At 52.5% G+C, this 22,166-nt stretch overlaps 3 protein-coding genes across 13 annotated transcripts; 1 reads left to right on the top strand and 2 right to left on the bottom strand.

Annotated features, from left to right (window-relative positions):
• Positions 1–6,887: 6,887 nt before the first annotated feature.
• CDCA5 (cell division cycle associated 5) lies at positions 6,888–12,308 on the bottom strand. The gene is made up of 6 exons (XM_082340927.1): positions 12,137–12,308; positions 11,822–11,916; positions 11,675–11,740; positions 11,553–11,588; positions 8,764–9,201; positions 6,888–8,571 (listed from the first exon to the last, which is right to left on the bottom strand). The coding sequence occupies exons 1-6, from the start codon at positions 12,180–12,182 to the stop codon at positions 8,491–8,493; spliced, it is 762 nt and encodes a 253-aa protein (XP_082197053.1). The 5' UTR covers positions 12,183–12,308; the 3' UTR covers positions 6,888–8,490.
• A 61-nt stretch (positions 12,309–12,369) lies between these two features.
• ZFPL1 (zinc finger protein like 1) lies at positions 12,370–21,320 on the top strand. 8 transcript variants are annotated; one of them, XM_082340916.1, is made up of 8 exons: positions 12,370–12,583; positions 12,901–13,010; positions 13,323–13,434; positions 14,639–14,832; positions 14,925–14,997; positions 15,072–15,218; positions 15,470–15,593; positions 16,083–16,544. In XM_082340916.1, the coding sequence occupies exons 2-8, from the start codon at positions 12,909–12,911 to the stop codon at positions 16,267–16,269; spliced, it is 939 nt and encodes a 312-aa protein (XP_082197042.1). In that variant the 5' UTR covers positions 12,370–12,583; positions 12,901–12,908; the 3' UTR covers positions 16,270–16,544. The 8 variants fall into 8 exon arrangements, with proteins under 8 accessions (XP_082197042.1, XP_082197047.1, XP_082197043.1 ...); XM_082340917.1 differs by having other exon boundaries at positions 12,400–12,566; positions 16,083–16,393; XM_082340920.1 differs by lacking the exons at positions 12,370–12,583; positions 16,083–16,544 and adding exons at positions 12,665–12,815; positions 20,831–21,320.
• On the bottom strand, positions 16,278–22,158 carry TMEM262 (transmembrane protein 262; the record flags this gene model as incomplete). Of its 4 annotated transcripts, none has more annotated exons than XM_082340933.1 (4): positions 21,949–22,158; positions 16,975–17,246; positions 16,769–16,868; positions 16,515–16,668 (listed from the first exon to the last, which is right to left on the bottom strand). In XM_082340933.1, the coding sequence occupies exons 2-4, from the start codon at positions 17,146–17,148 to the stop codon at positions 16,592–16,594; spliced, it is 351 nt and encodes a 116-aa protein (XP_082197059.1). In that variant the 5' UTR covers positions 17,149–17,246; positions 21,949–22,158. The 4 variants fall into 4 exon arrangements, with proteins under 4 accessions (XP_082197061.1, XP_082197059.1, XP_082197058.1 ...); XM_082340932.1 differs by having other exon boundaries at positions 16,975–17,265; positions 21,949–22,157; XM_082340934.1 differs by lacking the exon at positions 16,975–17,246 and adding an exon at positions 21,316–21,362 and having other exon boundaries at positions 16,769–16,900; positions 21,949–22,037.
• Positions 22,159–22,166: the final 8 nt, after the last annotated feature.

Below are 22,166 nucleotides of genomic sequence, written 5' to 3'. Positions count from 1 at the left end.
CCGGGACCCCCTTAGATCCGTGGTGGAGCCGGAGCTGGGCTGAGCCTGAGGATGCTTCTGTCTCCACGAGGTGGTGTAAGATGTCCCACCAAGCAGGCTTGAAATAGCAGCTTCTCCCCAAGTCACAGAAAGCCGTAAGTCAACAAATGGAATCGTCACCATTTTTCGCTCTCCAGTTTTTCAGAATCTTGTACACTTGCTGGCCAAAAGGTGAAGGACAATCCAATTGGAGAACAAATAGTGACCTCAGACGCGTCTTTCTTTACACTGAGCTCCACCTGGGCTTCGGAAAGTCCTGTGGGTTGTGGCAGGAATTCTATGCCATGTGCTCTCTGCATTACATCGAACCTTTCCAGATGGCGCCTGAAATACCACAGTCCTGTGCATGTGATGTAAACAGAATCTCATTGGCTGGCAGTGCCCGCAGAGGGCCTGTTACCCTGGGGACTCGCTGTGCCTCAGGGTAGGCTGATTCTTGGAAGCAGGGAGCTCTGCCACCGGGTTTGATCTTTCCCAAAGGGATGCCGGCAACGTACAAGATCTACAAAACTAGCCAGACCCTTGCCCTGGTAACTTTGCTTTGGAAACTAGGCCTAAAGAAACAACTCCAAAGGAAATAAAAATAATTCACATGGAGGTCCACGGTAGCCGATTTACACCATGAAGAAAAACTGGAACCTGCCTAAAGGGCCCAAATGTAAGAAAAGGTAAGTAAACGATGACTTATGAACATGATAGAATACAATCCACTCTGAAGTTAATGGTCCCCAGTAAACATTGGTGGACCAACCACTGTCTGTGGGACAAGACTCGGGCTGGGCCCTGAGAACACACTGATAGATGATTGTGACCCGGTTCTGCCCAGGAGAAGCCCCCAGGGATGAAGGGGTGGCCCAGGCTCCTAGGTGACCACAGGGCAAGGACATGTGCCATCCAGAGGCCTGTACAGAAAACCTTGACCAAGAGAGGAGGGAGCCACTTGGCTTAGGAGCACCAGAAAGGCTCCACCGAGGGAGTCTTTGATCTGCTTGATCTACGAGTCGAGTCGGTATCTTGGCCGGAGAAGGAAGAAGGGCAAGTCAGAAGAGGGAATGGTTTGGGCAGGACGGTGCCAACAGGCATGGTGCGTCCAGGCGTGGGGTGCTCCCGCTAACTCCCAGGGTGAGCAGGCCTGGGCTGTGGCCCCCCAGGTGACAAGGAGGCATGGGAGGCCTTTGAGTGTTTGTCTGTGTGGGTTGTTTGGGCCGTAGCTGAGAGGATGGATGGGAGGAGGAGACCCTGGGGGCGGAAGCCCAGGGCCCTGGGGGTGAAGGAGAGGGGCACGCACAACTGCTGCCCATGACAAGTGTCTACGCTGTGTTAGTACCAGGGATGGCGAGCATGGTCTGTACGTGCTACGTACCAATGCACCACACAGAGTTGCCAAATAAAATACAGGATGCCTGGTTAAATCTGAGTGCCATATAAACAGTGAGATTTATTTTAGTATGATCATGTCCCAAACATCGCATGGCACGCACTTGTACTGCAAAATTACTCCTTGTTTATCGGAGTTTTGCTTATGCTAAACAAAAATTCATCGTTTATCTGACATTCAAATTTAACCAGGCATCCTGTATATTTTTATTTGTTACATCTGGCAACTCTAACACCATGCCCACCTGTTGGTACCCATCAGAGGAAACTGGGAGGCACAAACAGCTTCCTGGTTACCAGTTAGTAACCAGGAAGGATTGGAGAGGCGGATGACTGGAGATCTAGGTGTGTATCTGAACAATTAGAGATACAGGAAGTTGTAATAAGATAGGGAGTCGAGGGTCACTAGTTCTTTGACTTCCCTCTGTGCCCCCACCGGCCTTCAGCCTGGCTGTCTACCAGCTGACTGTACGCAAGCTCTCTCCCCGCAGTCCATGGAGCTCTTCCCCAGAGAATGCCTGGGGTTCCCTTGGTGCCCCCTCAGGGTCCCACTGGCCAAGCTCAGATAGGTGCTTAATTCAGATTTAGAGAGAAGACAGCTCGGAGCTGAAAATCCATAAACCCGGGTTCAAGTCCTGCTCTGCCGTTCAAAGGTGGGGCAGCCCCAGACACTCAGGCTCAGTTTCCTAGCCTGTAAAATGGGTATTCAACTCCACAAATATTTACAGAGCCCTGATTTTGTTCAAGGCCCTGCTCTGAATGTGGGGAGGATACAAAAAGGAATTTCCTCCTTTAAGGAGTCAGTCATGGACTGAGTACAAGAATACTAGCAGTCAGTTATTACACTCTACCAGGTGCTATGCATGTGACCATCAACCTGGAAAACAATCCCCAGAGCAATTCTGTAATAGAGGTAGAATTAGCCCCACTTGGGACTTCCCTGGTGGCGCAGTGATTAAGAATCCACCTGTCAATGCAGGGGACATGGGTTTGATCCCTTGTCCAGGAAGATCCCACATGCCGCGGAGCAACTAATCCCGTGCGCCACAGCTGCTGAGCCTGCGTTCTAGAGCCTGCGAGCCACAACTACTGAGCCCACGCGCCACAACTACTGAAGTCCACGCGCCTAGGGCCCGTGCTCTGGAACAAGCGAAGCCACCGCAATGAGAAGCCTACGCACCACAAGGAAGACCCAATGCAGCCAAAACGAAAGAAAGAAAGAAAGAAAATTAGCCCCACTTTTCATAAGAGAAAAGTGAGGCTTGAAGAAGCTAAGTGACTTGCCTATAATCTCAGAAGACTCAAAGCCAGTGTTCAGACCCAGGGCTACCCGAGTCTCAACCTGATGGCTGTCAGAGAGTTTGACAACTTGCCAGCCAGGAGATGGAAATACTTGAGGGGAAGGCAGCCTGCTTGAAGCCCATATGTTGGGAGGACCACCCGGGCCTTGGGCCAAGGCCTCACCTGAAGGTTGGCGGTTGCAGAGGCTCAGGACTCAGGGTGAGGAGGTGAGGGCCATGGGCCGGGTAGGAAGCTGTCCTGTGGAAGAGGGAGGGTGCAGCCCACTCCCAGGGCCATGGGGGTCAGTGTGAGCCCTGGGGCTGGAGCCAGGATTCATGCTGGGGGAGGCAGAGGCCCCATACCCGAGCGCAGGCCACCCAGGGGCCACTGCTCCTGACTCCACCTGCACCTCTCTCTCCTCCAGGGCACCCAGAAGCTCTCAGCCCCCAGCTCCTACAGGAGGGTGTGAGCTACTGTGGACCAGGCTGGAGGGAAACCACCATCCCTATTCATCCATGACGCGCCCGGATGCTGGGGGGACAGAGACAAATACAATTCTGCCTCCACCCTCGGAGCTAAGACTACCGTGTAAATGTGTGTGCCCAACAGACAGACTCAAGCTTACAGGAGCTGTGAGAGAGGTCTGGGAGTTAGAAAGGAGGGAGTGGTCAGGTTTCCCTGAAAACAACTATTGTCCACTGAGCACGTATCACGTACTAAGCACTTTACCTGTATCGTTCCCTCTCTCACCGAAACCCCATGAGGTGGGGACAGGTATCCCCCACTTTTCCAAAGTTCACTTTATGCCAGTCACTTTTACAAAAGACCTAACATTAGCACCTGTTTTTGCTAATCGAAAGAAATCTGAAGACAATTTTCATTTTTAGGAAAAAAGCGAAAATAGCATCCAGCATCAGTTTTGCAGCGTGCCGGTACAGAGGCAGCTCACATCCTGAGCAGCCAGAGTGGCCCCGCCAAGCTCTTCCACCGGGAACTGCACTTGACATCTCAGCATTGTGAACATCTGTGCTTTAACCTCGATTTATTTTGTGTATCCGATAGCAAGCTGTTGTGACCTAAGGTAAATTGCGTCTTTGCTTACGCCATTTCGGCTTACAAAAGGGTCACAGGAATGCTCTACTTTCAGATAGCGGGGAAACCTGTACTATTATTGTTCCCATTTTACAGATAAGGAAACTGAGGCACAGAGAAATTAATTAAATTGCCTGGGGTCTCACATCTAGAAACTGGCAGCGCCAGGATCCAAACTCCATTGAACTCTGGAATCTGTGCTGTTACCCATCATGCTGTCACTGCAGAAGGGACAGGCAGGTAGGAAAGACTGAGCAGAGGTGACGCTTGAGCCAAAGCCAAACCTAATCTAGTCAGGACTCAGCAGGTGAGACAGGATTGGGAAGAGTAGGTGAGGCAGACAGCAGTCTGAGCAAAGGCTGGGAGGCGAGGACCTTACAGCAGCTCAGGGTCTGCACTGGTTCTGTGGGCCTTAGACTGGAGATGTGGCCACCAGCCTCACTCTGGAGTCCTCATGAGCCCTGCCAAGCAGTCTGGAGCAACAGGGCTCTGGGTTGCAAACAAGAGAAAACAACATTGATTAATTTGAGCAAAAAAGGACTTTATTGGAAGGATACTAGGGAGTCACAGAACTCATAGAACAGACTCAAAGGGCAGGATGTATGGGATGCTGGCTGCCAGGACCACGTGAGGACCCTGCCACAGGAGCCAACTGTAGTGTTCTGCCATCTCCACACTGGACGGCGGAGGCCCAGGGCTGCCGCTGGACACGCGAGGCCACCACCTCGCTGAATCCTCAATTATCCTTCCCTGTCTTCCTGGTCCTTGTTCCAGGTCCTCATGAAAAATCTGATTGGCTGAGCTCAGGTGAGATGCCTATGTCCTGGTTGCTGGGATCAGGGGGAGCAAGTGTCTGGCCTCTTCATGCCCATGGAGGGAAGTGGCGTCTTGCAGTCAGCGCATTTGTAGAGGTTGAGACTGGGCAGCCAAAACCCAATAACCATCCATTACATGACGGCATGGACAATGCGAAGTCACCAAAGGGTTGTTTTTTTTTTTTTGCTTTATTGCGGCAAAGTACATAAAGTTTACTGTTTTAAGTGTACAGCTCAGTAGCATTCAGCACACTCGCATTGCTGTGCAACCATCACCATCATCCACCTCCAGAACTTTTTCATCTTCCCAAAGTGAAACTCTGTCCCTGTTAAACAAGAACTCCCCATTCCCCCCTGCCCCAGTCCCTGGCACCTACCATCCTACTTTCTGTCTTTATGAATTTGACTGTTTTAGGTATCTCATATAAATGGAGTCATACAATATTTGGCCTTTTGTGTCTCATTTCACTTAGCATGTTTTCAAGGTTCATCCATGTTGTAGCACATGGCAGAACATCATTCCTTTTGAAGGCTGAATATTCTATTGTACCTCTATATTGCATTTTGTTTATCCATTCATCCACTGATGGATATTTGTGTTATTTCCACCTTTTGGCAATTGTAAATAATGCTGCTATGAACATGGGTGTACAAATATCTTAAGACCCTGCTTTCAATTCTTTTGGGTATCGTACCCAGAAATGAATTGTATCAAAGCGTTTTAAGTAGGGGAGAAACAGCATCATATTTTTGTCTCCTAGAAAACTCATTCTGGCCGCAGTGTGGACAGTTTGGAGAGGTGAGAGTAAAGGGAAGAAGACCCACTAGGCCAGAGCAACTGTCCAGTGGCCATGGGGATGGAGGGATGTTGAGAGTGGGGCTGATGGGATGGGGTAAAGGAGAGGGTAGAGCTGCAGAGGCCCCCCAGTTTCCTGGCTTGTGCGACTCAGGTCAGCTGGTGGTGTTGCTAACATCAGGGGGAGCACAGGAAAAGGCAAGCTGGTGGATGAGCTGAATTTGCGATGACTTCTGAATTGAGATACAATTTTTTGTTTTTTTTTTTTAACATCTTTTGAGATAGTTTTAGAAGACAGTTCTAGATTCCAGTTTGAAGCCCAGGAGAGAGGTATGGTTTGGAGATAGACTAGCAAGTCTTGAGCAAGGAGGCGGCCCAGAGAGAGCAAGCAGATTGGAAAGAGGGTCCAGGACTGGACCTGGGTGTCCTGATATTTCAGGGGAATCCAAGAAAGAGGGGCCAGCAATGCCATGGCCCCAAGAAGGTGTTCTCCGCCAAGGCTACAGAGGCCTGAGTCTTTAGCACTGGGCATTAGGGGGTCACTGGTTACTTCTGCCCAAGCAGTAAATGGAGTGATGAGGGCACCCAAAGCAAATGAAACAGAAGCAGAAAGCAACTTTTGAACATTTTTCAAGGAGCTTAACCTTGAAAGGCATAATAGTAGCTGAAAACAGATGCTGGACAAAACTTTTTGGTTAGGATTAGGGTGGTTGTTTTTAACAATAAAATGAACATAAGCCTGTTTAAGACTTGTAGGAGAAAGAGGAACAAGGTCTCAGAGATGAGGGAATTGGATCAAAAGCCAAAATGCGAAGCTTGGCCTTGAAAAGAGAAGCCTGCTCTCCTCTGGGTAAGGGAAGGAGGTAGAAGTGGGGAGATTTAGGGAGAATTAAAGAATTTAAAGGCTTTAATTTGTTCTAAGGACTAGGAGGCAAGGACAAGCGTAGGAAGGATGAGGGGAAGGACAGTGGTTGTGACACCTGCATCAAGGTGCACATATGTCCCTGGGCCTCCTCTGGCCGAGTGCGGTAATTCCTGGGAATCGCACCTTTGACTAGCTCCCCAGGGGGTTCCGCACCCACTGCTGTAGAGCACCCCGGTTGGGCCAGTGTGTGAGGAACTGGCTCCTTCACAGGAGTCTGTCAGGGAGAGGGGGTGGGGAATAAGAGCCGGACTCGGGGTGGGCTGGAGGGTTGGTTCCCAGGCACTAAGCGAAGCTTAGCAGCCTCACCCCAGACCGACTTCTTTCCTCCTGGGACAGGAGGGTACGGGGCTCCCCTTCTTAGAGGAGTGGGTGAGTGACTGGACAGAAAAAACAGACCTGGGGGTGGGGTGGGGGTGGGAGTGATCTACCACAGGCTACTGGAGGCCAGGCTGGCGGCCCCCCATACAAAGGGACAACCCTGGTGACACAGCCCAAAGAAGGCACGGCTTCCTGGGCCCCACACCTTCAGCTCTGCCTTTGACCCAACAAAAGAAACAGTGTATGAACAGGCAGAAACTCTTTAATTGTTGTTTTCTTTAAAAAACAAACCCCAGTTTTTCCTTAAACTCCATTCTTACTTTTTCAGGGACAGAGAGAAGTTTGCAGTCATGACATCAACTCAACATCATTTGGCTACTCCCGATTCTGCAGGACTAAGACATTTCCCAGGAGTTGTCCCGCCAGCCAGCGAGGACGAGACTCTTCAGGACTCCTAGGCCTTGCAAAGAGTTTAACTAGCACCCACCAGGCCTGTGCCATTTCAGGACCCTAACCAAGCAAGCGCTCATCTTCCCTGATATTCTCTGCTATCCACTAGCCTCTCCACACTCCCCTTATCCCCTACTTCCGTGAACCTGTAAACATCAAAAGGCACAAAGGCCTGGGCTATGGCGGAAGTTGTGGTTGGGCAGCCTTTGAAAGCTCACCTTTTAACAATATTGAGAAAAGAGAAACAGGGGCTAGGGGAGTGGGGATCCCCAGAGACAATGAGATGACCCCACCCTCCCCCTAGTTCAACTCCTAGCACCTACCTCAGGCAGTGTCCTCCTGTGAGAGCACACTAAGGAAGCTGAAAGTTAAAACTGCTATCAACCCTGGCCCCTTTCTGGCACGTGAGAAAAGCTTCCTAGAACTTTACGAAATGCTAATGTCACCAGGACCATTCAACTCCTAAGTTCTTCTTCTAGAGCTAAGTAGACGCTGTACACTTTGTTTTGTATAAAACAGGTATGAGTGATAAGAGGGGGCGCCTCCTGCCATGGGCCCCTTCCTGCCCTCTGCAGTTATCAGCCCAGATGCCCTGAGCCTCAGGTTCTGGGGGGTCTGGGGACACCTCCTCTCCCCAAGCAGCCACTGCTCCATCAGCCTGCATTTAACCGAACATCTCAGCAACAGCACACGGAACTATAAAACACAGCTTCTGTGCAGCAGACATTTACGATCTGAGACCCAACCAAGGCTTCCCTCCCTCCTTCAAAACTTAAGACTATAGGCTGAATATTCTGCCTCTTCCTCACAGATAGAATTGTCTCCAATCCATGGCGACAGTCCTCCCGGACCATCTACAGAATCTAAGAGGAAACCCAAGCCTCGTTACCTAGATGCGCTCATGGCTGGGAACCAAGCCCCAGCAGAGGCAACTCAGTAGAGAAAGCCCGAGGCTGGCTGTGGCCCTCGGCATCCATCTCTGCTGGGGCTGCTGCAGAGCGGCCACATTTCCCCACAAGAGCAGAGGTGCTCTCTCTCACCCCCAGCCCCCAGCCCTTTAACCTCTTCTGGCTGGGCCAGTGATTCCTACTCCCTAGTCTGAGGCCCGACTGGAAACCGGCTGGGATACTCTTTGAGACGTAGTGGGGAAAGGATGGTAGGTGACTGACTACAGACAGGACACCAGTGCGGGCCTGGGCCAGGCGGGCCCCGTTTCCTCAAGCTGAAACGGCTGCTGCCGCTGTGCCAGCCCTCAGAGGACAGGCCTCATGTGCAGCAACAGCGCGTGCACAGGTAACAAGACCAGGGGAGGGGACCCCAAGTGTCTTCTCCACAGGGAGAGGGGACTATGTACAGGGGGAAAAGGGGAGTCTGGCCAGGGACACCCCCACTTCATCTCATTCAACCAGGAGATCAAACTGCTCAGCAGCTTCAAACTCAGCATTCATGGCCGCGGCCCACTCATCCAGCTCCGATTTCTGGGGGAAGAGAAATGGGGGCAGGTGAGTGGAGAAGCGGGCACGTTGGCTGGAGCATTTCCACCCATACCCTGCAGGCGCCGCCTTTCCCCCGTGACAGCCAGGGCCGAGCCCCGGCCCTGCACGTGTCCCAGTGCGTCTCCCCGTGTGTCTGGCGTGATGGCAGAGGAAGGCCCCCTGCCCCTCACTCACCAAGATCTCCGGCACCTTCCTCTTCTTTCGTTTCTCTTTCACGGCCGGGGGAGAGATTCCAGGGAGAGTTGTGTCTGGGGCCCAGGGCTTCACAGGGACCCTGGGGACCTCAGTTAACTTTGAACCCACCACAGGTGAGACTCCAGCCAAGTCTTCTGTCGCCAGCAGCCCCTCAAAGCCAAAGCAGGACCGGCGGCCTGGGGTGGAGGTGGCGGCAGAGCCAAGAGTCTCCAGGCGGCTGTAGGATCGCCTGACTTTCTTTGACATTTCCAAGTCTCTGGCGTCCAGGTCTCCTTCCCCGGAGTCGGACTCAACATTCAGGGAGCACAGCACAGGAGTGGAAGCGGAGGTGACAGGGACACTGCATGTCTGGAAGAGGTCCTCCCGAGTAGGCTCCTTGCTAGGAGGGTTGTTTTCTTTCTCCAAAAAAACAGCGATCTGTACCAGGACAGAAGAGAGAACGCCTCCCTGTTACTTGGCTGTGTTACTTACTTCAAGAAAGGCCCAAGGAGATTTAGGGCAGAAGGGAAAGACCCACAGGACCTAAAATGTCCATCCAGTCAATACATCCTTATTGGTCACCTGCCAGGCACCGGCAGTACAGCAGGGAAGAAAACAAAGAAGACCCCCGTCTCCACAGTGCTTCCACTCTGGTGGGGAAATAGAGGATAGGGAGAATCATGTCGCATGTTAAGCACTTTGGAAAAAAACAACAGGATTGAGCATACTGGGTGGGGGAGGGGTTTGGAATTTTAAGCAGGTGTAGGTCAGTGTAGGCCTCACTGAGGCAGCATTTGAGCTATGACTTGAAGGAGATGAGGGAGTAAGTCATCTGGAGGAGAAATGTTCTAGGCAGAGAGAACAGAAGGTGCAAAAGTCCTGAGGTGAAAGTGTGCCAGTCAGGGTCAAGGAACAATAGGGCTAGTGTGGCTGAAGTGAGAGGGAGTGAGGCGAGGAACTGAGCATGGGGTTCGAGAGGTAATGGGGGCGTTACAGGGCATTTTGCTGGCCACTGTCAGGGGAGACCCATGGAGACCCTTGCTCCGAGACCCAGGAAGCCATGGCAAGGTTCTGAACAGGAAAGCACTTAATCTGACATGTGTATTAAGAGGTTCACACACTGGCTTCTCATAGTTCCAATCTCAGCTGAAACGCTGCCTCCTCAGGGAGGCCAGCCCCTCCTGACCTCTGCTAGTCACCCTCTGTCACAATGACCTCTTTCCCGCACAGTGAGCCTCACTATCTGCTTGTGGCTGTTCGCTGGGTGACTGTGACGCCAACTAGAATGTGCGTGTCACGTGTGAGCGTCTTCATCTGTCTGGTCGACCTTGCCTGTGCCCAACACCTGCAGCAGGGCCCTGCGTGGAGCCGGTGTTCCATAAATAATCACTGAATTAACTTCCACAAACTTGACACTGAGCTTTGTGACAGCCAAGACAAGGTGAGAAACAAGACAAATTTAGGGACCCTTGTGGTTTAATAGAATTATATTGATGATCAAGAGAGACATTTCCTGGCTACAGATTCTGGGGAATCTGCCCCATGAGTCTTAGTAAAAGGGATGCTGAACAAAATGGGAGTCACCCAGACGACTTCTTCTTCAATCCCTACAGCCAAGCAGTCATCGCGCATTCTTTGTTCAATATCTCATGAATCTATCATTCAACCAAAAAGAAAGAGTGGCCACCACAGGGGAGACAGAAGTCCCTGCCCCTAAGACAACAAACATGCAAACAAAATACTCTCGGCTATTCATAAAGCCTATGGAGGAATACATCAGGAAGGCTTCGGGGAGGAAGTGTCCTGTGAGCTGAGTCCTGTGTGACGGGTGGTCACGCGGTGAGCCAGGGGAAGGAGGAGCACTCTGCCTTTACCTAACTTCAGGCTCCCACCATCTCACTTCGGGATTCCTTTCATGCCCGCCCACCTGGTCTGGGGGTCCCCAGAAGGCTTTCTGCAATCCATTCTCCACCCAGACCCTAAAGAGATCTTTCTAAAACACCCAAGCCTGCCTCAGTCACTACCTTAAGACTCTCCAAAGCTGCCCACAGAACAAAGGATGAAGTTGAAGCTCATCCTCATGCCTCATCAGGATCTGCTCTGGCTTGGCACACTCCCTCCCCTGACAAGGTCTGGGGCAGACACACCAAAGCTGCTGTTCCCCAAACCTCATGCTTTTCCTTGTGGACTCCAGGCATCTGCAAACACAGCTTCCATTGCCTAGAACACTCCTAACTTGTCTTCAAAGACTCAGTTTAAACACTTCTTCTGCGAAACATTCCCTGAGCTACCTGGTCTGGGTTAGGTGCCTTTACAGCATCTAGTACTTTCTTTATTGCGGTCCTCAGCACACTGTGTTATCACTTATTTGTCTTTCTCCCCACTTGACTGTAAGCCCCGTGAGCCACTCAAAGGCAGTTGGTATTTCTCATTCATTATATCTTCAGGTACAATCTTCTTCTAATGAGACATCCTTAACAATAACTTCTGCTAAAACAGTTAAGGACATTATACTACACTGAGAACAACAGACGAGGAAGAAGAAAGTAGTTAAGACACAGCTCAACTTTTAAAGGAAAATGGTAGAGAATACAGGGCATCTATAGCTAAACGCACCAAGTGTGCAGGAAGTAAGCAAGACTGGTGACACGTGTAGGTGTCCAAAGGCAAATTGTTTCAAATACAGCAAACAGCTCCCTGGGCAGACGTAAGCAGCCATTATATTCCGCCCCAGCTCTAGACTGTCTGTCCTGGATTCCCCTTAACTAAGAAAATGAAAATGAACTTACCCGGGGGCTCCTTCGAGGCGAGTGAACAGACGGGATCTGTGGAGACAACACTAGTTGATCACATCAACACTAGTTGATCCCAATTCTGGCTCCCCACCTACAATCCCTCTCTCTGCCCTCACCTCTACAGTGTGGGCCACGATCTTCTTCAAGACGATGGGCTTTCTGACTGGAGCCTCCTGGGGTGCCTGGAGAAGAGGGGTGAACTTGAGCTCTACATTAGCCCAGGGGCCTCCGGGGCAGGAGGAACTGAGGAACCCGGGGCTCACCTTAGGCCAGATTTCCGGGAGGATGCTTGGGAGATCAGAGCCTGATTTCCGCTGGGACCTCCGCAGAGACTGAGTGGGAGTTGGGGCGCTGGGCCCTGGAAAGAGAAAAATTTAGCAGGTAGGGGAGGACTCTAGACCCCAGAGTCTAGAGAACAGGTGCTGAAGAGAGCGAGAGAAGGTTCCCAAACAGGCCCCTTGGGGGCGCCTTCTCGGGCTGGGGACGAGCCTCCTAGGGCGGTGGAGGGAGGGCCTTCCTCACCGAACTGCGTCCCACAAACGGCTCAGCCCCATCTCTCCCGCGCGCCCTCCGCTCACCGGAGCACTGGGCGGCCCCTCCGGACCGGGTTCGCCTCTCAGACATGTCTAGCCTTGGTCTCGATATCTACTGCCGCAGCCGCCGCCGCCGCCGCCGCCGCCGCCGCCAGGGCTCACGCCAACGCGAAGTGCAAACGTTCGAATTACCCGCCTTACCCGGGAGGAAGCGGAAGTGACGTAAGGCGGGAGGGCCGCGGAGCTCTGGTCACCCCTTTTCCACCCGCCTCCACGTCTAGCGTCTGCAGGGGCGGGGCCAGAGGCGCGCAGTGTCATCAGCGCGCGCCGCACCCGGAAGAGACGTGGCAGTGGAGGGATAATCGGAGGGTTCTGAGCTGGAGGGAGCTGAGCGAGAACTCGACTGAGTGCTGTGTGACCTTCCGCGCCTCGGACCGGCGCTCGCGCCCGTGGGGACGGGTGCCGCAGCCGATTAGTAACACAGAGAGTGGGGTCTGTGGGGAAGGTGGGGGCGGGGCTTGGAGGGGGTGGGGCTCGGGAGGGGCCCCTGGGGGCGGGGCCGGTGGTATCGGAGAGACTGATGGAGGTGCCTGGCCAGGGTTGGGATGCGGGAGGAATCTGGGGTCTCCGGAGGCGGGATTTATGCAGGGGGCGTGGCCGGAATTGAGAGGGACGGTGGGCAGGAGTTTGGGGTTGGGGCGAGTACGAGAGGTGTCTAGGGCAGGTAAGAGTGGAAACAACTGGGCTGGTGAGTGCGTTGTGGCGGCCACCAGAACCTGGCTCCCTGCCAACTCAGACCCCTTCCTCAGGGTCGACTATGGGGCTTTGCAAGTGCCCCAAGAGGAAGGTGACCAACCTATTCTGCTTCGAACACCGGGTCAACGTCTGCGAGCACTGCCTGGTAGCCAATCACGCCAAGGTGGGTGTTCAGGGGAGCGGCTGAGCAGGGCACTAGCTGGGCAGGTAGTATTGACTTCCTCCAAATCCATGAAGGGCCTGGCCCTAGAATGGAAGCGCCACAAGGACAAGGACTTAGTTTATTTTGTTCACTGTTGTATCCCCAGTGCTTAAGTCAGAGTCTGGCACAGGGTGTGTGCTCAATAAATGTTTATTGATTGGTCAAACAGAAGGATGAATCTCCTCTGTGATGAGAGGAAAAAAGGCATCTGGGCTTTGGGGAGATGGGCTGTGGAGTTCTTGCTCCAGTTGTGACCTCTTTCTCCCACTTCAGTGCATCGTCCAGTCCTACCTGCAGTGGCTCCAAGATAGCGATTACAACCCCAATTGCCGCCTCTGCAACATACCCCTGGCCGCCCGGGAGACGACCCGCCTGGTCTGTTATGGTGAGGCCTGGGCACCTTATGGGGGGATCAGGACAGGCCCAGCGTGACCAGTTTCCAGGCACTCCCCAAGCAGCAGGACAGTGACCTCTCAAGCCTGGGAGGCTAGAGCCCCAGATTCTGGTCCAGCTAGGTTACTTACCTGCTGTGTGAGCTCAGGCAAGTCATTTCCCCTTTCGAGGCCTTAGTGTTTTTCCCTAAAAATTAAAGCTCCTAGCTTCTTCCCTGCCAATCTCTAGGGTTGAGCGAGAGCCAGTCAAACTTGTGGGTGTGGTTGTAGCTGTGAGCAGTAGCATACCAGCAGTGAGCTGAAAGCATGGGGCTTTCAGACATTCAGGATCCATTTCTGATTCCAAGATTAAACAGAGAGGAACTGCATTCCTCACAGTAAGGTCAGCTAAAAGAAGTCAGCAGGGGCATGTGTCATGACCTTGACCTGACTCTGGTGTAAGAGCCTTAGCTCCACTTTTTGAAGGAACTAGTGTAAAAGAGTGCGCTCCATGTATGTGTTTCTCACTGTGAGTGTGTTTATATGTGCATGAATTGAACGTGCATTGTGTCTTTACGTAAGTGTTAGTGTATTCATTAGTACTATGGGTGAATGAATGGGTAACTGTTGTATGTGAACATATAAGCACAGGTGTGTTGTGGGGTTGCAGGAGAATTCCTGGGTGAGGGTGCTTGAGTGTTAGCAAACGTGAGTGTATAGATGTGTGAGAGTTAGTGTGCCCGTATGTGTGGATGTAGGGGATGGCACCTGTGTTTGACTACATGTATATAAACACGTGTATATCTGTGCCCATGGATGTGTACACCCATACGTGTGCCTGTGTCTATGTCTAGTAACCTTTTCTGAAACTGTTCTTGATGAGCTGTTAGCCCAATGAGCTTGTGATGAGTGCAAGTCCAGAGAGGACTCATGGAAAGGGTCGGTGGCATCTTCTCCCCACCCCCCCCCCACCCCCTAGTGGGCTGGGAAGCTTGGTAGCATCTGCCTTGACTTAGTCAGATAGTGGTGGCCAGGAAGGCCAAAGTCTTAGGGAATACTGATGAAGTGGACTTGGGGTGGGGATGGGCAGGAGAAGGCCCTGGGCTTACACTTATGTGTGCATGTTATCTCTGCAGCAGGCTGGGGGCTCTTGCTGGGCTAGGGGTCCTAAGTGTCTTCTTCTTCATATCTTTCCTCCGCTACTTCATGGGCCCTCAGATCTCTTCCACTGGGCCTGCCTCAATGAACGTGCTGCCCAGCTACCCCAAAACACAGCACCTGCTGGCTACCAGTGCCCCAGCTGCAGTGGCCCCATCTTCCCTCCAACCAACCTGGCCGGCCCCGTGGCCTCCGCACTGAGAGAGAAGCTGGCCACAGTCAACTGGGCCCGGGCAGGACTGGGTCTTCCTCTGGTGAGAGCCTGTCTCCCCTGGGTCCCACCTGGGCCAGGTGGGTGGGTGGGGACAGCACTGGGCAGGCTGGTGACATCTGTTCTTTCCTCCAGATTGACGAGGTGGTGAGCCCAGAGCCTGAGCCCCTCAACACTTCCGACTTCTCTGACTGGTCCAGCTTTAATGGTAAGTGGTGGTCTCCACCTGCTATTGGGGCCCTTGCCTCCCTGTTCTGCTGACAGCTCTCTTCCTGCCCATAGCCAGTGGTAGCGCCAAACAAGAGGAGATAGCCAGCGCTTCTGCTGCCCCAGCCTTCTACAGCCAAGTCCCCCGGCCCCCCGCTTCCCCGAGCCGACCCGAGCAGCACACGGTGATCCACATGAGCAATCCCGAGTCTTTGACTCACGGTGAGCCGGGGAATTGTCCAGGCCAGAGGAGGAGAGAACGGGAGTGGGGTGCTTTGCGTGGAGGGAGCTCGGGGGTCTGGACACCCACCCACAGGGACCCTTCCTCACTCCATCACAGACGTTACCTCCCCACAATTCCGAGATGCTCTGTTAGGCTGAGAAGGGCCGAGATCTCCTGCCCTCCCCTCTCCCCACCACGCTATGGGCCCGTTTTCCTGAGCCTGTGGATGCCGGTGGCTCTGCCCCTGCAGCCTCAGCCGCAAGGAAGGTGTATGACACGCGGGATGATGACCGGGCACCAGGCCTCCATGGGGATTGTGACGATGACAAGTACCGTCGCCGGCCTGCCCTGGGCTGGCTGGCCCAGCTGCTCAGGTACATGGGGTCAGGTGGGGCAGGATGCCAGGAAGGGGGAGGAGGGGAAGTGAGAGCCAGAGACCCTGGCAGGACGATTTCATGACAAAAGGGGCTTGTTCTGGGTAATAATGGGACCTGGTATAGGGGCTGTGCACCGAAGCCTGGGCTTGGGTCTGCCCCCCTCAGAGTGTTCCCTTGCGCGCTACGTATGAGATTCGGACTCGGGCTCTTTGAGGCCCCTTCCTGCTCTGACACCCCCCGATCTTTGTGACTCTCCTTATGCCCGACACATTCCAGTTTCAGAACACAGTTGTTGCCTCAGCTGGTTTGAGCTGCACAGTCAGCCTGGTAGTGGGCAGGCGCAGGGATGACCACCCTTGAGGAAACCAGGCTCAGGGATGGTGGCGCTGGGGCCGGAAGACGAGCGTCATGGCTGGGGCTCCTCTCCCGGCTGCAGGGGCCGCCAGGGACTGGAGGCCTGACCTGACTTCCCCCTCGTCCCCCCAGGAGCCGGGCTGGGTCTCGTAAGCGGCCGCTGACCCTGCTCCAGCGGGCAGGGCTGCTGCTGCTCCTGGGGCTGCTGGGCTTCCTGGCCCTCCTCGTGCTCATGTCTCGCCTGGGCCGGGCTGCGGCTGACAGCGATCCCAACCTGGACCCGCTCATGAACCCTCACATCCGTGTGGGTCCCTCCTGAGCCCTTGCTTATGGCTGGGCCAGCCTAGGAGCTGGGGGGCCTGAGGGTGGGTAGGGGAGGAGGTCCGGGGGCCCTTCTCTGCTCCTCTTCCTCAAAGCTGAGACAGTAAGATCCCAGGCCCAAAGCCAAGTCCACCAGAGTGGCTGCAGGCTAGGCCTGGGGTTCCTGCAGACTAAACATTTGTCTTGACCTGCTCCTCCTGGGTCTCCAGCTTGCCCTCTCCCTCCCCCAAAGGAGCTGACAGGTGGAAATAAATGACAGACTTTATTAAAACACCCGAAGCAGCCTTTTCCTTCCCCCTTCTCAGCCTGGGCCCCAGGCCTCAGTGGTTCTCTTCCCGGTACTGAATGGCCAGAAACTCCAGGGACAGGCGGTTGAAAAACATGGCTCCGTTGAGCACTGGGCAGAGGAGAGAGCCCCCATCAGCCTTCCCTGCCCCCTCCTTGCTGCATCTCAGGGTTCCAGAGCTCCCCCCTCCCCCTGCGTACACCCTACTCACTCAGGATGGTCAGTGAAAAGCATCGACGAAACTTGTCCTGTGTCATCTCAGCGTAGAGTGACCCCACGGCGGCCCAGCAGATGCCGATCACCTGGGAGAACTGTAGGCCCCATCCCGTGGGAGAGTGGCCCCCTGACACAACAGGGGGGTTTCCATCAGCCCCTGGGCCTCCCCTGACCAGCCCTCGAGCCCCTGCCCTGGCCTACCATCAGGACAACTGTGTAGCGGAAGCTCATGCGGTCATAGTGGTGGGTGACGCAGAAGTTGTGCACGTCGCTGGCGAAGACGGCCAGGTGTATGAAGAAGAGCATCAGTGCAGCCATGGTGAGAATCATGCCTTGTGGGAAGAAGAGCATGGCCACACGGTCCCGCCACCGCATCCTGGCGGCAGCACAGACTCAAGGCAGATGGTACAGCTTGAACAAGCGGACACTGCCCAGGAGAAGCAGCCGACTCCTCCGGTTCTGAAGCGCACAGTCTGGAATAGCCGTAGGATTCTAGAATCAGGAGGACGTAGAGAACAAGATTCTAGAGCACAGGCTGTTTCCAGCCAATACAAGAGTGTTTCATGGGTGGCCAGGGCAGCTCTGAATTGTCGAGGGGGGCTGGGCTAAAGGTACAGAGCAGCAGGGCCCTAGCGTGTTGAGGGAGGGACAGCGTACCTCACCATCCCAGCCCACACACTTTGTGCTCTTGGGCGAATCTTCTCACTAAGTCCTCAACAGTTCCACACAGGAGGTAGTGTGGGCACATTCTGCACATGAAGAACTGGGGCTCAGAAAAGCGAAGGGGGGACTTCCCTGGTGGCGCAGTGGTTAAGAATCCGCCTGCCGATGCAGGGGACACAGGTTTGAGCCCTGGTCCAGGGAGATCCCACATGCCATGGAGCAACTAAGGCCGTGTGCCACAACTACTGAGCCTGCGCTCTAGAGCCCGTAAGCCACAGCTATTGAAGCCCGCGTGCCTAGAGCCCATGCTCCACAACAAGAGAAGCCATCAGAATGAGAAGCACGCGCACCACAACGAAGAGTAGCCCCCGCTCGCCGCAACTAGAGAAGGCCCGCGCACAACAACGAAGACCCAACGGAGCCAAAAAAAAAAAAAAAAAGTGAAGGGGCATGTAGGTCCTCAGCAAGTCTTAGGCAGATGAGAGGTCAGGTGTAATCTCTTCTAATGAGATCTCTCCAGTAGAACTGGAGGATATAACCAGGTGAGGGCAGGCCTGGGCTGGATCACAAGCTCCAAGTATTTGTTCCAACCCCTAATGGGGAGGAAGTAAGGGAAGGGACAACAGATTCTCCATAGCTGTCCCAGGACCTTCCCACATCCTCCCCAGGTGGGCCCTGGAGAGCAACTGGCTTTTCCATCTTCTCCTCAGATGTTCTTCCAACACATGATGCTGACCAGCTCTCCCCTCTGCTGCCTTCCAGCACTCAGCATCTTAACACTCATTGTCTCTACCATTCCAAGAGTCCCATGAGAAAGCTGGGACTGGTGGCACAAATCCTATTTTACACACAAGCCTGGGGCACAGAGAGGGATTGTCAGCTCAAGTTTTCGCAGCCAGTGAGTGAGGGAATCAGTACTAAGACTAATATCCACTTCTACCCGAGGCTGTGGAATGGGCAGGGACAATTAGATGCCAAGAAAAAAACATTTCCTCTGTACATGTGAGAGGTGAGAACTCCAGGACTGTCAACAAAATAAGTCAGAAAACTGGCCAGAAATGGTGTGGAGGGACAAGCAAACTCCCAGGAACTAAAGTACTGTAGAAGAAGAGTTGATGTTGAACTTGGCCAGCCCCATTGCCTCCTGCTTGACTGTCTGCCCCAGAAGTCAGGTCCCAGGTCAGGTCAAGACCGGAAGTCTCCTGCCTGGAAGCAGTAAGGTTGAATAAAGCCTGACACCAGCATCCATTATTGCTGCCCAGTGTCATTAATCACAAGAGACCCTCAGACCCTCATCTTAACACATTGAAGGGGTGATGCCCGATGCCCAGCTGTGTTCACACTATTGAAACAATTGTTTGCACTTTAGTTCTCATTTGAATACAAACGAACTTTTTTTTTTTTTTTGGAGTCAGGAAGGCCTGTAGAGGGAGCTTTCTTTTTTTTTTAATTAATTAACTTATTTATTTACTTATTTTTGGCTGTGTTGGGTCTTCGTTTCTGTGCGAGGGCTTTCTCTAGTTGTGGCAAGTGGGGGCCACTCTTCATCGCGGTGCGTGGGCCTCTCACTATCGCGGCCTCTCTTGTTGTGGAGTACAGGCTCCAGACGCGCAGGCTCAGTAGTTGTGGCTCACGGGCCTAGTTGCTCCGCGGCATGTGGGATCTTCCCAGACCAGGGCTCGAACCCGTGTCCTCTGCATTGGCAGGCAGATTCTCAACCACTGCGCCACCAGGGAAGCCCCAAACGAACGTTTTTATGTTAGGGCTCCTACCTCAATGTCATTTAAAAGAATTACCCCCGTAGTGTATGAATATGTTCTTGTAAAAGATTTGCATCATACACAGGCATACAGAGGAGAATGTACCAGTCTCCCCCCTCCACCCCCACACCTACAGAGGTAACCCCTTCAACAGTTCGGTGAGTGGGCATCTTTTGAGTGCCTTCTTTTTAAAAAAAATTTTTTATAAATTTATCATTATTATTATTTTTAATTTATTTGTTTTATTTATTTATTTTTCGCTGCGTTGGATCTTCGTTGCTGCGGGCGGGCTTTCTCTAGCTGCCGCGAGTGGGGGCTACTCGTTGCGGTGTGCAGGCTTCTCATTGTAGTGGCTTCTCTTGTTGCGGAGCACGGGCTCCAGGCACATGGGCTTCAGTAGTTGTGGCACGCGGGCTCTAGAGCGCAGGCTCAGTAGTTGTGGCGCATGGGCTTAGTTGCTCTGCGGCATGTGGGATCTTCCTGTACCAGGACTTGAACCCATGTCCCCTGCATTGGCAGGCGGATTCTTAGCCACTGTGCCACCAATGAAGCCCTGAGTCCCTTCTTGATGTAAATTCATACACCTACGTGTACATCTACATGCATAATTTAAAAAACAAAATCACACCATATGTACTGTCAAAGTATAATTTTCAGAAAGTTAAAAACATGATATCTAAATAAAGAATAAGCATGTAACTAAGATGTATTAACTCATCGGAGAAGGGGTTCCCCCTCAGTAAGGTAGTAATGCATCTTGAGGAGCTGGATATTGATAGGCATTTAAAGAGGAGTATTAGAACATGATTACTAGGTTAGATACAAAATTGGCAGGTGTGCTACAGGGCAAACAAACCAAATTTTGAGGTTGTTTTTCCATTGGATATAGATGTTTTGCATCTCTTTGGGACAATATCTAAATAGCAAGATCAAACAAATGTACACTCCTATAGGTAATTAAATAATCCTTGGGCGGGCTTGTGAAACAATGCCCCAGTATGATATTGGAAGGTCATGCTACTGTTTGTATTCCAAATTTTGGATAATTTTTCTTAACAGTATTCTGCAACTTTTTTTTTTGAAGTTTATAGATTTCTTGGAGTAGATCTACATCTTTATACTCTTTTTAAAGAATATATTTATTTGTTCAGGCTGCGCTGGGGCTTAGTTGCGGCATGCAGGATCTTCGTTGCAGCATGTTTAGTTTCGGCATGTGGGATCTTTAGTTGTGGCACGCGGACTTCTTAGTTGCGGCATGAGAACTCTTAGTTGCAGCAGGCATGTGGGATCTAGTTCCCTGACCAGGGATCGAACCCGGGCCCCCTGCATTGGGAGCGCAGAATCCCACCCACTGGACCACCAGGGAAGCCCCTAAATCTTTATACTCTTTTCTTCATTTTTCTTAAGATTATAGCTTGATAAGCTTAAATCTTCATGGATATTTTTTATACAGCCTCTGAGTATCCCATAGAGTCAGGGGTCAGCAAACTTCTGTGAAAAACAAGATAGTACATGTTACAGGTTTTGCCAGCCGTACGTCTCTGTTGCAATGACTCAACTCTGCTGTTGGAGTTAAAAGTAGGCATAGGGCTTCCCTGGTGGTGCAGTGGTTAAGAATCTGCCTGCCAATGCAGGGGACGTGTTTGAGCCCTGGTCTGGGAAGATCCCACATGCCGCGGAGCAACTACACCCGTGTGCCACAACTACTGAGCGTGCACTCTAGAGCCCGCGAGCTACAACTACTGAGCCCACGTGCCACAACTACTGGAGCCTGCGTCCCACAACTACTGGAGCCCACGTGCCACAACTACTGAAGCCCGTATGCCTAGAGCCCGTGCTCCGCAACAAGAGAAGCCACCGCAATGAGAAGCCCGTGCACCACAATAAAGAGTAGCCCCCACTCGCCGCAACTAGAGAAAGCCCATGCGCAGCAATGAAGACCCAAGGCAGCCAAAAATAAATAAATTAAAAAACAAAAAGTAGGCATAGATAATATGTAAATGCATGGGCATGGACGTGTTCCCATGGACACTGAAATATGAATTTCATATGATTTTCACATCATGAAATGCCATTATTTTTTTTCAACCATTCAAAAATGAAAAATAAAAAAGCTTACAGGCCGTATGGAAACAGGTGGTGGGCTGTGTTTGGCTGGCAGGACCCCTGCCAAAGAATAAAGTGGTTTCCATTCCATCCCTGGCCCCCCAGCCCATCATAAGTGATGTTTCAAGGACCACATTGACACAGTCTTTTTCTCCTTTTCATCCATTCAAACTCAGCGTGTCTCAATTTGAACTGCAAGTCTTTCCCTATCTTCAGCTCTTCACCTGGGTGAACAGCTGTACCTTTGTCCCAATCGGAAACCTGATAATTATCCTCAACATCTCCACCTAACCCCTCAGTCAGCACATCCCATCAGTCACTTAAGATGTGCCAACTGTGTCTTCTAAGCAGCGTATAATAGGAGTTCTCAAGTTCAAGTGCACCAGAATTACTTGACTTAAAAAAAATAAGCTAGGTCTGAGGGGAGCCCAGAGTCTTTGCAACGCACCTCAAGTAATTCTGAAGGCAATTCTGATGCACGTCAGAGGACCAGGCCTTGAGAAACACTGCGCTAGAGGCTCTGTGCAGCACTGTACCTGCATTTAATCCTCACAGCCCCCTTGTGAAATATGTACCCCAATATTAGGAATAGGGGAAACTGAGCTGCTACCCCCGTAACAAGGCAGTGGCAGGATGCCAGACATACCCTCTCTGGCTCCACGGCCCGCGCTCCGTCCACTGCATCTAGGGACATATTCCGCAGGCCCTTGTCTGAGGGGGTGCAGGGCTGGAAGCCACGACTCGTCCTCCTTCTGGGAGGACAGCGACTCGACCAGTTCCACAAAATCCTTCCTGCGAAGCTGGGGGAACCCAGGGCTCTGGCGGAACCTCTTCGCTCAGGGAGGAAAGGTGCGGGGGAACTCC

This window comes from Balaenoptera borealis, assembly GCF_965194805.1.
Source record: "Balaenoptera borealis genome assembly, chromosome: 11".
Lineage (NCBI taxonomy): Eukaryota > Metazoa > Chordata > Mammalia > Artiodactyla > Balaenopteridae > Balaenoptera > Balaenoptera borealis.
The sequence above is the reverse complement of the archived record's forward strand: the minus strand, read 5'-3'. Positions and strand labels throughout refer to the sequence as shown.

Excerpts from the sequence above, each read along its gene's own strand:
- CDCA5 (XM_082340927.1), bottom strand. The coding sequence starts at position 12,182 with ATGTCTGAGAGGCGAACCCGGTCCGGAGGGGCCGCCCAGTGCTCCG. Across the intron at positions 11,589-11,674 it reads TCGTGGCCCACACTGTAGAG|ATCCCGTCTGTTCACTCGCC; the intron begins GTGAGGGCAGAG and ends TTGTCTCCACAG. Across the intron at positions 9,202-11,552 it reads CGCCTCGAAGGAGCCCCCGG|ATCGCTGTTTTTTTGGAGAA; the intron begins GTAAGTTCATTT and ends GTCCTGGTACAG.
- ZFPL1 (XM_082340915.1), top strand. The coding sequence starts at position 12,734 with ATGCAGGGGGCGTGGCCGGAATTGAGAGGGACGGTGGGCAGGAGTTTG. Across the intron at positions 13,435-14,638 it reads GACCCGCCTGGTCTGTTATG|ATCTCTTCCACTGGGCCTGC; the intron begins GTGAGGCCTGGG and ends ATGGGCCCTCAG. Across the intron at positions 14,998-15,071 it reads TGACTGGTCCAGCTTTAATG|CCAGTGGTAGCGCCAAACAA; the intron begins GTAAGTGGTGGT and ends TCCTGCCCATAG.